At 39.3% G+C, this 14,080-nt stretch overlaps 1 protein-coding gene across 2 annotated transcripts in view; it reads left to right on the forward strand.

The window, feature by feature from the left end:
• MTRF1 (mitochondrial translational release factor 1) overlaps positions 1 to 13,864 on the forward strand; it is a 49,387-nt gene extending 35,523 nt beyond the window's left edge. Inside the window, exons 9-12 of one of the 2 annotated variants that reach the window (XM_011942964.1) lie at positions 3,968 to 4,104; positions 7,163 to 7,261; positions 9,889 to 9,994; positions 13,338 to 13,580. In XM_011942964.1, the coding sequence (XP_011798354.1) occupies positions 3,968 to 4,104; positions 7,163 to 7,261; positions 9,889 to 9,994; positions 13,338 to 13,402 (407 nt within the window). In that variant the 3' untranslated portion in view covers positions 13,403 to 13,580. Of the gene's footprint in view, positions 1 to 3,967; positions 4,105 to 7,162; positions 7,262 to 9,888; positions 9,995 to 13,337 lie in introns of both variants that reach the window. The other variant, XM_011942965.1, reaches the window with a different exon arrangement.
• Positions 13,865 to 14,080: the final 216 nt, after the last annotated feature.

Below are 14,080 nucleotides of genomic sequence, written 5' to 3' on the forward strand. Positions count from 1 at the left end.
GTTGGGAGTTCGAGACCAGCCTGACCAACATGAAAAAACCCCATCTCTACTAAAAATACAAAATTAGCTGGGTGTGGTGGCGCATGCCTGTAATCCCAACTACTCGGGAGGCTGAAGCAGGAGAATTGCTTGAACCCGGGATGTGGGGGTTGCGGTGAACTGAAATCACACCATTGCACTCCAGCCTGGGCAACAAGAGTGAAACTCTGTGTCAAAGAAAAAAAAAAAGAAAATAATATACGCATGAGCAAAAGAACATAAAACATCTGTAATGAAAACCCAGTAACCATTGTTGGCATATATCTTTGGTATACATCCTTTCAAATTATTTTCTGTACGTATAAAAATATGCCATTTTTTTCCCAAAAAATGAGGTTATACTTTTTTTTTTCCTAGACGGAGTCTAGCTCTGTCACTCAGGCTGGCATGCAGTGGCCAGTGAACCTTGGTTCACTGCAACCTCTGCCTTCAGTGTTCAAGCTATTCTCCTGCATCAGCCTCCCAGGTAGCTGGGACTACAGGTGTGCACCACCACACCTGGCTAATTTTTGTATTTTTAGTAGAGACGTAGTTTCGTCATGTTGGCCAGGCTGGTCTCAAACTCCTGACCTCAAGTAATCTGCCCACCTCCTCCTCCCGAAGTGCTAGGATTACAGGCATGAGCCACCATGTCCGTCCTGAGGTTATACTTTTTGTAACTTGCCATAATTTATTTCAACAATCCATAAATTGTTGGATACTTAATGTGTTTCACCTAAACCCTGTATTGTTGGATATCATTCTATATTATACATAGTCTAGATCAGTAATAATTAGCTTAAGATGAATTAAAAATTAAAATGGGTAAAAAATTGGGTAAAAGGTGATCAAAACTCTGACAAAATAAACCAGAATACTTTAAAACTTAAAGGTTATAAAACTACCCCGTGTAGCCATAAATTGCTGACTTTACAAAAAGTGACTTACAGAGAGTAGAACTGTGGTCATTAGAGACTAGGAAGGGTAAGGGGGAGGGGAGCATAGAGAGAGGTTGGGTAAGGGATACAGAATTACAGCTGGATAGAAGGAATTAGTTCTGGTGTTCTATAGCATTATAGCATGAATATGGTTAATAGTGATTTGTTTATTGCATATTTTCAGAAAGCTAGAAGATTTTGAATGTTCACAACAAAGAAATGATAAATGAATTTTGAGGTGATGGATGTGCTAATTACCCTGATTTGATCATTCCACATTGTATTGAAATACCACTCTATATCCCATAAATATGTATAATTATTACATGTCAACTAACAATAAAAGGAAAAGAAAGTGACTTATCATTGTGCTGCCAGACTTACCTTGGGCCAGTTATCTTTTAACCACTTAGATCTGAGTCTTTGGTTTTAAAGAGGCCTGAAGTCCTGCCCTCAGCCCTTCCCTTTAGGCAAGGAAGGCATGTCAAGACCTAACCCTTAGGAAGCCACGCAGTTATAACGAAGTGATTTCTTCAGCCTGCTTCTTCCATATTTTGAGGATTGCCATAGTTTCAGCATCTGCTTCAAGGAAAACTCAGCCTTTCTTCCATTTCTCCCATTCTTTCTTCCATCCCAAGACCTTAGACTAGGAACTGTCCCTGCTAGAATTCAAAGTGAGAATTATAGCTTCTATTCTTCTATTTTTCTCCATGCCATGGACTCTGAAGAATCATATTTTTTTTCTAACCACTGCTTCTAGATGATTCCATTTTCCACCATTGGAAGAGTTATTCATAGGGGTATGGTTAAATATTTATACAGGGGAATATTACCTTTCTTGGGAAAATTTATCCCAAGATAAGGGTGAAGATAAATGAGTATTTTGTGCATTAAAGTGGGCTTTTTAGTTTATTACCAGTTGGCGAGTAAAAGATGGCCTCTGTAATTCTTTGTCTTCTCTTCTCTTCTTTTCTCTCTCTCTCTTCTCTCTTTCTCTCTTTCTTTTGACTGGGTTTTGCTGTTGCCCAGGCTAGAGTGCAGTGGCATGATCATAGCTCACTGTAACCTCGAACTCTTGGCTCAAGCCATCCTCCTACCTCAGCTCCCTGCGTAGCTGGGACTATAGGTGCAGTTACCATGCTGGCTAATTTTCTGTATTTTTAGTAGAGACGAAATCTTGCTGTGTTACCCAGGCTGGTCTCAGAACTTCTGGACTCAAATAATCCACCCGCCTTTGCCTCCCAAAGTGCTGGGATTGCAGGTGTGAGCCACTGCGCCCAGCCCTCTTCTATTATTCAATATATCTTCCCTCCCTCTACATCTTCTGTTCTTAAGGGAGTACTCATTATTAAATACTCCTCTATAGAAAGTATATAATAAAATACATAATCAAGTGATTCCGTTAGTAATTACTGAGCTGGAAAGTAATAGTTTTGATCTAAAAGTTCTAACCTGAGTGAGTAGATAGGAATAATACAGGTGCTTAGGCAAAAATCAGTACAGATCAGCTGACAAGAAGAGGAATGTGGAGGAGAGCTCCTGAAAGCCTGGCCGTCTTAAAATGGAAATGTTCATATTCTTTGGGGTAATAGGAAAAGGATACGAGAGTCAGGGAAACTCCAGACAAATACCTGGAAGATGAGGGCCAGTCAGTGCCCCAGTCCAACCAGATGGCCACAGTAAAGAGGTCAGGAAGTGATTAAACAGTAGAGGTGAAACCTCAGTGCCTTACTAAAAGTATTAGCAGGTAGTGACTGTAGCTTATTTACACAGGAAGAAAACATAGTTCAGAGAATAGAATTTTATAGAAATTCTTTAAATCTCCAGCAAAATATTTACCACTGTATCGGTGCAGATAGGCCAAGCTAATGGGGCTTTTGGTTTTTAGTTTTTGTGATTCAGAAAGAAAACCCCTTTCTCCTCTAATGTACTGAGGAGCGGGATTAGACATGGACCTCAGAGTGGTAGCTATGAAGTTAAGAACAACACAGCCTCAAAAAGTGATCATTTCAGGTCAGGGCTGGATTTGGGCCAGTAACTGGACTACACAGTGGGCCAAACCCACCCAAATGCAGAAGCTGGCCAGCCAAAACTTGTGTGTGGTTAGGTGTATTGATTAGCTGGACCCCAGAACTCAGACTATGCAGAACAAGTTAGAAATTTAGAACTTGGACAACTCAGAAACATTCACTATACATTCTTCTTTTTAAAGACTCTGAGTAGCATCTTTTCATTAGCTTTTTTCTATAAAGGTTTTTTGTTTTTGTTTTTCGTTTTTTGTTTTTTTTTTTTTTTTGACGGAGTCTCGCTCTATCACCAGGCTGGAGTGCAGTGGTGTAATCTCAGCTCACTGCAACCTCCACCTCCCAGGTTCAAGCGATTCTCCTGCCTCAGCCTCCCAAGTAGCTGGGACTACAGGTGCCCACCACCATGCCTGGCTAATTTTTTGTATTTTTAGTAGAGATGGGATTTCACTGTGTTAGTCAGGATGGTCTCCATCTTCTGACCTCATGATCCGCCCGTGTCTGCCTCCCAAAATGCTTGGATTACAGGTGTGAGCCATCGTGCCTGGCCATTATAAAGGTATTTTTAAAACCTCAGCTCTGTGTATATTTGTGACTGAAAGGGGAAGAGGCTAGTTCTTGAGTTGGACAGAGAATAGAGCAGCACAGTATACAGAGCAGCAGTAGTTTGCTGTTTGTTGAGCTGCAGAAATGCCTGGATGAGCTAGGAGGAAGAGGCCAAGCTCGGGGACTTAAAGGATAGGTAACCATCTGTAGATGCTGCTGCTTTCTGGGTGCCCATACGGAGTTCTCATTTACATATCAGAATCTAAAGAGCCAACTACAGCTATAATCATAATGCAGCTAGTTTCTGAAGTGTGCTAAACCTAAAATGTTTTTATCTTTTGTGATATTTTCCTGATTAACCTGTCTCATTTAACTGTTCCTTGGTTCTATCTTAATTTGGTGGAAGCTACAGTTTACCTTCTGATCCTTGTTATTTTTCAGGGCTAGTAGTAGAATGCCAACAAGAAAGATCACAGATAAAAAATAAAGAAATAGCTTTTCGTATGTTGACAGCTAGACTCTACCAGCAGATTATTGAGAAAGACAAGTGTCAGCAACAACGTGCTAGAAAACTGCAGGTAAGATTTACTTGGTGTAATAATTTAGTGACTGTTTAAAGAAAAGTCACTTTCTGTAGAGAATGCAGTGTTTGTTCTTGCTTAAATGGGAATGTTTTAGAGCATAGAGAAATGCACTCCTCTGTACATAAGCAGTAACTCAATGCAAATGAACGGATGGGTTATGGCTGAACTTGGGCATACCAGTTTGCAAGTTAGTAAATGAAAGATGTATAAACTAAAAAGTATTTCCTAGTTGTTTCCCTCTTGTGTTTATATCATTACTGTCTTAAGAGGAAAATGGTTTAAAAGACAAAATAATTCTTTGAGAATTAAGAACATTTTTTGATTTTTAAAAATTAAAACCTATGCTTGTATTATAACTCTATGTGAGATCAAATACAAATGGCACTGCAAAAAACTGGGAGCAGTGAATCCTACTGATGTAGACTAGGGATAAGAGGTAGAAAGGAAATTTATTTTTCATTATATATCGTTTGGTACTTTTTGAATTTTGTACTATGTATGATATAGTGTTACTTATTTAAATAGATAGATGAATTCTAAGCAAAATGAATAAATGTCATTATTGTAAGTAAACCTAATATATAATTTAAATTCTTTTTTTTTTTTTTGTGACGGAGTCTCACTGTGTCGTCAAGCTGGAGTGTAGTGGCGTAATCTCAGCTCACTGCAACCTCTACCTCCCGGGTTCAAGCAATTCTCCTGCCTCAGCCTCCTGAGTGGCTGGGATTACAGGCACATGCCACTACACCTGGCTATGCTACAGTAATTTAAATTTGGAAGATTTTGTGGCCTTTTAGGATAATGAATTGTCTAAACCTAAGCATTATACTTTTCATCTCGATGTGTCCTAGCTTTTTCACGCTTTGGTGCTTCTGGCTTTCTTTACCTGCGTGCTAACTTGCAGGTAGTAAAAGTGACAGGAGAAATAATATTAACACTGTTAGTGGTAATCCCCGATTGTAGAGCATTATCAGTGTATGCACTAGCCGACAGGAATGCTCATTTACAAACCATAACTTATTTTTGTTTTTAACAAGTAAACAATATACCCTGAGTACACACCATTACTTCTTGGCAAATAAGTGATAACATAAATACCATGAACTCTGCCACATTTGAATTTTAAAAAGACATTTGGATTTACTTGCTGTTTAACATTTTGGCACCAGAGGTTCCACCAAGTAATTTTTTTTTTTTTTGAGACAAGATTCTCTGTCACCCAGGCTAGAGTGCAGTGGCACGATCTTGGTTCACTGCAACCTCTGCCTCCCGGGTTCAAGCGATCTTGTGCCTCAGCTTCCCGAGTGGCTGGGATTACAGCCACCATGCCTGGCTCATTTTTGTATTTTTTGTAGAGATGGGTTTTTGTCATGTTGATCAGGCTGGTGTCGAACTCCTGGCCTCATGTGATCTGCCCACTTGAGCCTCCTGAAGTGCTGGGATTACAGGTGTGAGCCACTGCACCCAGCCCACAAAGTAATTTTCAAAATAGGTGTTCAAGATTGGCTTTATACAAATTGTTCATGTGTGTCTTCTTCAATAGTCTGATTCATGAGCCAAAAAAGACGTCACTGCCTCTTGAATAACTTATCCACCTACCTGAAATGTTTTAATAGGGATTTCTAAGGCTTAGAAGTTTTTTTCTTCGATCAAGATATACACTTGGCTTTTATACAGAAGGCATTATGCCACATTCCCAATCCTGGGTCCACTGATCACCTAACAAGCTTTCATAGATGCCCAGGCCCCACCCCAGAAATTCTGATGTAACTGATCTGGAGTGAGGTCCTGGCCATTAATATGGTGCTTTGGGAGAGTGGTTTCCAAACTTGGCTGATTGTCAGAAGAGATGATCTGGGAATGTTTTCAAAATACATAATTCTGATCCATTATATCTAAGGTTGGGCTTAGGAATCCATAATTTTAAAAAATTCTTCTAATGGTCAGGAGTTTAGTTTCATATCGCTTGCCTTAGGGTTTAAGACAATAAGTTATAGAAATATCTTCTTTTATTTTAAAAAGCGAAAGCATTTGAGACAGGGTGTTGTGTATATCGGGTGTTGGGGAGGTGGAGGAGATGAGCAAACCAGGAAGAATGCAAATAACTGTAGCATGAGACAAACTGGTGTGCCATGAAGAACATTCCAAGTACAATGGGTTTCAGAGGAAGAAGAGAACATATTTCAATTGCTGGGACCAGAAAGGCAGAAATGGTAGGAGAGTGTTAGGGAAGGGCATCCCTTGAGATGATGTTTTATAGCACAGATAACAGACACACACATAATAATGACATAGTATTATTAGTGGCATTATGGAGAGTCACATAATTTTCAGAAATAACATTGGGAAGATTAGCCACGTTACAAAGTACCTTGAATGCTGAGTTGACTTGTGTCTGCTCAGTAGACAAGAAGGAACCAAAGAAAATTTATCAGAAAACTGTACTGTAGGAAGACTAAGCAGAGCAGCACAAAGTGAGCAGAAAAATGGGAGATGAATCAGGAGATGTTTGCAGAATTGTAGGTGAAAGTAATGAGTCCAGGAGTGGTAGTAGAAATGGAGAGGGCAGGATATAATAAGAGATCCATGAAACCCATTGGAAATGGGCGGCTGGAGAATGGGATGAATTGAAGATGGTCTGTCCCCCTGTGTGCATCTGTATCAAAGCCTGGCATAGTAAACTGAAACCCACAAAATGTTTGATAAATTGCAGAATGTCAGAATTTTCTACTTGGATAAAAGGGAATACATGGTGCTGTCATTTATAGAAACCAGGAGGAGAAACTGATTGGAGTGGAAAGATGATTAATTTGATTTTAAGTATTTTGAGTTTGAAATAACAAAGAAACATTCCTTCTTATTCTATAACTGAGCTCTACAAACCTGTAGTGTTAAACATTAAGTTCTGCCCATTCTTGTTCTTTGTCATTTTGTATATATGACTTTTGGAAAATATCTAAATTGTTGAAACAGTCATTTGCCAAGTGCTTTTTCCATTGTAATGAAGACATTTGTAAAGGTAAAATATAAATTGCTTTTTGTTATGGCACAGGTGGGAACAAGAGCCCAGTCAGAGCGAATTCGGACATATAATTTCACCCAGGATAGAGTCAGTGACCACAGGATAGCATATGAAGTTCGTGATATTAAGGTAATACTACTGAGTATGCTTTGTGTACCTTTGATTTCAGAAGAAAACATAGTCAAATTCTAGAACTTATATGTAGATATTACCAAGTATATCTAAAATATTTCCAAGTAATTTAAATCATTAAGCCACCCAAAAATTTACAAACACTTTTATTAGTTTGCTGGTTAAAAAAATAATGATCTTTATGCCATCTTGAAACAATGATCTTTTCTAAATTCCAAATTCTTCGTTATGCAATCACAATGTATGAACATATATTCAGTCTGCATATATACATGGGTATTGGTTTTCTATTGCCAGGTAACAAATTACCACAAATATAGCAACTTAAAGCAGTACCCATGATTAAAGTATCTCATGATTTCTGTAGGTCAGAAATCCAGGAACAACTGAGCTTAGTTATCCTCTCAGCATCTCACAAGGCTGAAATCAAGGCATGGCCAGGCTCCATACTCTTCTGGAGCTTGGGGTCCTCTTCCAAGGTTACATGGTTGCCAGCAGAATGCCATTGCCTTGGATTGTAGGACTGAAGTCCCCATTCCCTTGCTGGCAGGCAGCGGGAGGCTGCTTTTCAGTGCCTAAATACTGTTGGAAGTTGTTTCCCAGTGGCTCCCTCCAGAGACTCTCTCCCACTTTGAATTTCTTCTTGCAGGAATGACTCAGGCCTTTTTAAGGGCTCACCCGTTTAGGTCAAGCTGACCTAGATAATGTTCCTTTTGATTAACTCAAAGTCAACTGCTTTGTCACCTAGGCACTAGAATGATACTCTGTCATTTTCACAGGTCCCGTCTGCGCTGAGAGGGAGTTATTCACAGTGTGTACACCAGGGGGCATCTTAGAATTCTCCCTCCCACAATGTGTCTTCATTAGATTGAGGTGTTAACAGTTAGATTGTTGGGGAAAAGACTCGGTCAAGATTGTTCGAACATTAACCTGTCTAAATCGCATCTAGCAAAGACCACTGACATAAATATATAAATATATTAATGATGAAGCACAGGAAAATGTCTGTTTTGTTGCCACTGAAGGAGAAAGTGAACTGGTCCCATAAAGGACTATGTGGCAAAGGCAGCAGACGGAAAGCTTTGATCTTTTTCCTTGGTGCCGTACGATACCTAAGGCTTCTTTCACTTGGCTCTGTCCCATTCTATACTCAAAATCAAAGTCCTAGTTTTACAAGGGAAATACACCTTGTAAAAAAGTTCTGGTTTTACAAGGTTACTATGTTTGTCAATTTCTGTATGTCTTATGCCACATCCTCCATCAGGATCCTCAGCAGGATAAGGCTATCTTACATAGGAACACAGTAGCCATGTTGAAAAGGAGGAAAATATTTGCTAATTTCCCTTTCCTCAGGAAACACACAGTATTAACCAAACATGTTTGGCCATATTGTTCTAATTACACCATGTTCTTTCAGTTGTTTTTCTGGTAGTGGTGACAATTTTTTTGGAGATAGCCACATTCTTATGACCAGTAATATCTTTTAGATGGGCCCATAGGTGCATAGTATAGTATTCGGTTGTGAAACAAAGGGAAGATAACTAACTGGCTTCTGTAGTTATAAAATATCTGACTTTGGCCTAAATAATGATATATCACTAACTAAACTAGCGTGCCAGACTCAGAAGTCAAAAGGAAAATAACACTGGTAAGCTCTAATAATCACTAACTAGTCTATTGGAAGGAAAGAAGACATTCCATAGTGGTGAAAGGAAGAAAGTTCGAAAACAGCATGAAAAAAGGTAGCTGTAGTAAAACATTAAAATCTGTGTGAAGGACAGTAAAGAGACTATAGACAGTAAAGAGTGAATAATTGGCTGGGCGCAGTGGCTCACGCCTGTAATCCCAGCACTTTGGGAGGCCGACGCGGGCAGATCACGAGGTCAGGAGATCGAGACCATCCTGGCTAACACAGTGAAACCCTATCTCTACTAAAAATACAAAAAAAAAAAAATATATTAGCCAGGCACGGTGGCGGGCACCTGTAGTCCCAGCTACTCGAGAGGCTGAGGCAGGAGAATGGCGTGAACCCAGGAGGCAGAGCTTGCAGTGAGCTGAGATTGCACCACTGCGCTCCAGCCTGGGCGACAGAGTGAAACTCTGTCTCAAAAAAAAAAGAGTGAATAATTTAGGAACCAAATCATAGATGAAGCTGGGAAAGTGATAAGGATCTTAACCCCAGGGCAACAGCTGTTGGACAAATGGAAGGGGTAGATAGGAAAGAATGTGAGCGTCTTTGGAATTTTTGCCTAGCTCTCCTCCCCTATTCTAGAACTTGCCCTTCATACCACATCCACCGTTTTTGATGGAGCTGCTGCATTCTTAAATGATCATGATCCTGACCCAGGACAAAAGTGGATTTTTTTGGAGTGGACACCTAAATAAGTCCCAGCCCGTGAGTTTCTTCCCAGGATTTTAAAATCAGAGAGGGAGAGGATTATTCTCTCTCTTGGTGGCTGAAACTGTAATACATAAAGCATATAAGAGGTTAGAAGCCACATTTTCAGCCACCAAGAGAAAGCATCTTCAGTGAGAAAAGAATGAAATTGATACACGGAGAAAGGCAAAAATGAGAACAGAAAGAACCCTGATGATATGAGTCCCTACATTTATTTATTCCCAAGGCTCAGTCTCATTCCGCAGGTGGTAGTCGTGGCCCTGCACATTCCACATTCCTATCCTTGGGTTCTGTGAGATCACCTGGTATTCTCATTATGACTTCCTCTGTAGGTAACTTTCTTACTTTTATTTATCTAGCTAATAAGCATAGACTACCATATAATGTATTGTTTCACAGTTTTATTCTGTTTCTCAATGTCCTTATGCAGATTTCTTCACATCAGTGTTAACTCCTGCTCTATATTCCAGTTACATTGGAAATTTCCCCTGGCCTTAGAGATTTAAATGTACTTTGTTTTCCTGTTTTGTTTGTTTGTTTTTGAGACAGATTGTCACTCTGTTGCCCAGGCTGGAGTGCAGTGGTGCAATCTCTGCAGCCTCTGCTTCCTGGGTTCAAGCGATTCTCCTGCCTCAGCCTCCTGAGTAGCTGGGATTACAGGTGTGTACCACCATGCCTGGCTAATTTTTCTGTGTTTTTAGTAGAGAAGGAGTTTCACCATGTTAGCCATTCTAGTCTTGAACTCCTGGCCTCAAATGATCCACCCGCCTTGGCCTCCGAAAGTGCTGGTTTACAGGCTGAACCACCACGCCCAGCAGTTTTCCTGTCCTAATATACTCATTCTTTTTTTTTTTTTTTTTGAGACAGTTTCCCTCTTGTTGCCGAGGCTAGAGTGCAGTGGTGTGATCTCAGCTCACTGCAACCTCCACCTCCCGGGTGAAAGTGATTCTCCTGCCTCAGCCTCCCAAATGGCTGGGATTACAGGCATGCACCACCATGCCTGGCTAATTTTGTATTTTTAATAGAAATGGGGTTTCTGTATGTTGGTCAGGCTGGTCTTGAACTCCCAACCTCAGGTGATCCGCCTGCCTCGGCCTCCCAAAGTGCTGGGATTAGAGGCGTGAGCCACCACGCCCAGCCTCTAATACTCATTCTTTTGATGGAAATGCCCTGCTCATTTCTATTCGGGAAAATACTATTCTCTTTGTAAAACCAAATTCAAAACTTTCTGGCTTCCTGAATCTTTCCCTGATGCCACCTTCCTGTCGAAATTCATGGCTCCTTACAATCCTTCCTTTCTTCTCCTTCAGTTTTTAATTTCTTGTATTGTTTTGTGATGCGTATGTATTTGTCTAGCTGTTCTACTTAGCCTCTGAAAGTTAGGAACTATGACTCATTCATCTTTGACCTTTGTATCTCTTGCACTCTAGTTAATCCAGTTGAATCTAATGTGTTTGACTCTCAGTAGAGGGATAATCCTTTTTACATCAGTTCCAAAGATGATTACCTTGGCAATACTGTAATTGAGCACCAGGTACACTTTTTTTTTCTTTTTTTTTTTAAGATGGAGTCTTGCTCCGTCACCCAGGCTGGAGTGCAGTGGTGCGATCTCTGCTCACTGCAACCTCTGCTTCCCAGGTTCAAACAATTCTCTGGCCTCAGCCTCCTGAGTAGCTGGGACTATAGGCACCCACCACCATGCCTGGCTAATTTTTGTATTTTTCATAGAGACGGGGTTACACCATGTTGGCCAGGCTGGTCTCAATCTCCTGACCTCAGGTGATCTGCCCGCGTCAGCCTCGCAAAGTGCTGGGATTACAGGCATGAACCACTGTGCCTGGCCTAGTCACACTGATTTTAAAAGCAATTTCATATTATGCTGAAAATTATATAAACCTTAATTTTAAAGTTATATCATAATGCTTTTGCTTTCTGTTTAATTTCAGAGTGTTTGAGGTTTTACTATGTGCTAGTACTCTGGGGAATACAGAAATAGTAAGATATATTCTTTACCTTAATTTGAGAGATATGTGTCTACACTTACCTAAAGTTCAACTTTAAGACCATTCAGGAAAGACTTAACTATAAGATTAGTTCATAACTGTATCAAAACTTTAAATGTTTTGTGTTCCAGATGCCAACATTAAAGTATTTTCATTAAAGCCAGTGTCTGAATTCCAAGCATTTCTAAAATGGCAATGTACAAATTCATTAATCCCAACAGCTTTACTACACAGAATTTCTGTTACACAGGAAAAGTTCTTGAAGTCATTAATTTAGTCATTTTTCAGAGAACTGTAGAGAAGACTTCAGGGAAGTCAACTGAAAACAGTTTTCACCCAGTGGAGTTATTTAGTGGTAAACATGAAAATTTTTTTTCTCAACTTTTTATTTCAAAATTTTTCAAGTTTACATAATGTTTAAAGATTGGGTCAGCTGGGCACAGTGGTTCACACCTGCAATCCCAGCACTTTGAGAGGCAGAGGTGGGAGGATCGCTTGAACTCAGGAGACCATCCTGGGCAACATGGCAAAATCCTATCTCTACAAAAAATACAAAAAAAAAAACAAAATTTAGCTGGGTGTGTACCATGTGCCTGTAGTCCCAGCTTCCCAGGAAGCTAAGGTGGGAGGATTACTTGAGCCCAGGAGGCAGAGGTTTCAGTGAGCCGAGATCACACCACTACACTCCAGCCTAGGTGACACAGCAAGAGCTGGTCTCAAAAAAAAAAAGATTAGGTCAGTCAACACAATACAGACTATACCTAGATTCAACAGTTGTTAATATTTTACTGTGGTTTTCCTTTTCTTTCCCCCACCATCTCTGTCTCTATAAACCCATATTGCTCTTGAACCATTTGAAAGCAAATTGCAGACCTCAAAGACACTTCACCCCTCAATATTTCAACAAAAATATTTTTCAGTTACACAGAACTTCTAGATCACCACGTTTTTGGTTTAAAAATAAAAAACTGTCATAAACCACTTACAGATGAAATAATCTAAACTTAGAGGATTAGCCGAAGGGTAAGCTGGAATGGTCAGGGGAGGTTTCCTCTCAGCCTCCCCAGAGGAGCTGGCAAGGAGCAGTATGCGCGTTAATGCACAAAATGCTTGTGGAACAAAATGCTTGTGGAATTGAGACCTTTCAGTCTTTTTCCTTTGGGAAATAACATAATGTGAGTGAAAAGGGTAGAATTTTCAGGACAAGAATAAAAGCAATTGTTTTTAGGGTACAATAAGAGAAAGAATTCAGCAAACCTATTCTCCCAAAGACGGTTTGAGAGCCTAGAATGGTGTTGTCATAAAAGCCAATCAATGGAATTTTAAAGGGAGGGAGGTGGTCAATTTCAAAAGTCCATCTAGATATCTTTGTTTTGTTGTCTCTGGAGTTGTTAGGAAAATCCAAATCTCAGAAGATTTATTTTAAAATAAAATGCTAACTGAATTCTTCTACAGAGTGGGGATCTTCCCAAGTTAGCAATTGTGTTCATTGTATTGTAGAACATCAGTAGTGCTTTATTGTTATTAAATAATGACTGCAAAGAAATGAAATAAACACTGAAGTCTTTGCTTATATTTCTAATCATCATAATAGCTCTCTCTTAATCATAATAGCTCTCTCTTAATAGCTCTTTCTTTTACCAGGTTTCATAATAGCTCTCTCTTTTACCAGGAATTTTTGTGTGGTGGGAAGGGCCTGGATCAGCTAATTCAGAGACTGCTTCAATCAGCAGATGAAGAAGCCATTGTTGAACTTTTGGATGAACACCTTAAATCAGCAAAATAAATACTGACTTATTATTATTTATGATTAAATGAAATGGACCTATATCAAGAGGCAGACTGAGGTTTGGAAATCTTTATGAATATTTGTAAATTACAGCTATAAGAACACATTACACATTTGTTTTTTAATGAATCGAAGTCACATTTCCTAACCTAAGGCTTTATTTTAGGTTTCCTGTAAAGTACAATCCAACCCATCAAGTAGAAAATAAGCATGTATCACTGAAAAGAAAAGTATTGAGAATTGATTGTGTGATTTAGGACAGGTCACTTGTTCTCTTTATACGCCTTTTTTCCCCTGCCATCTATGAATAAATTTAAATATATTTTTCATCTACTACTTCAGGAAAATATGGTAAAATTTAGTGAAATGAATGACAGGCTTACTTATAAACCTTTTATTTAAAGACAAAGTACTTTGGCTTACAGTGGTTGCTTATGCCTGTAATCCCAGCGCTTTGAAGAACCAAAAGGGGAAGATTTCTTGAGGCAAGAATTTGATACTAGCCTGGGCAAAATAGACCCCATGTCTACAAAAAAATTCAAAACATAAAGAAAAAACATAATACTGTTAATCATGTTAAAGTTACGACTTAGACTTCAACTTTTTTTTTTTTTTTTTTTTTTTTT

The sequence above is a fragment of the Colobus angolensis genome, unplaced genomic scaffold (assembly GCF_000951035.1).
Source record: "Colobus angolensis palliatus isolate OR3802 unplaced genomic scaffold, Cang.pa_1.0 Scaffold214, whole genome shotgun sequence".
Taxonomy (NCBI): Eukaryota; Metazoa; Chordata; class Mammalia; order Primates; family Cercopithecidae; genus Colobus; species Colobus angolensis.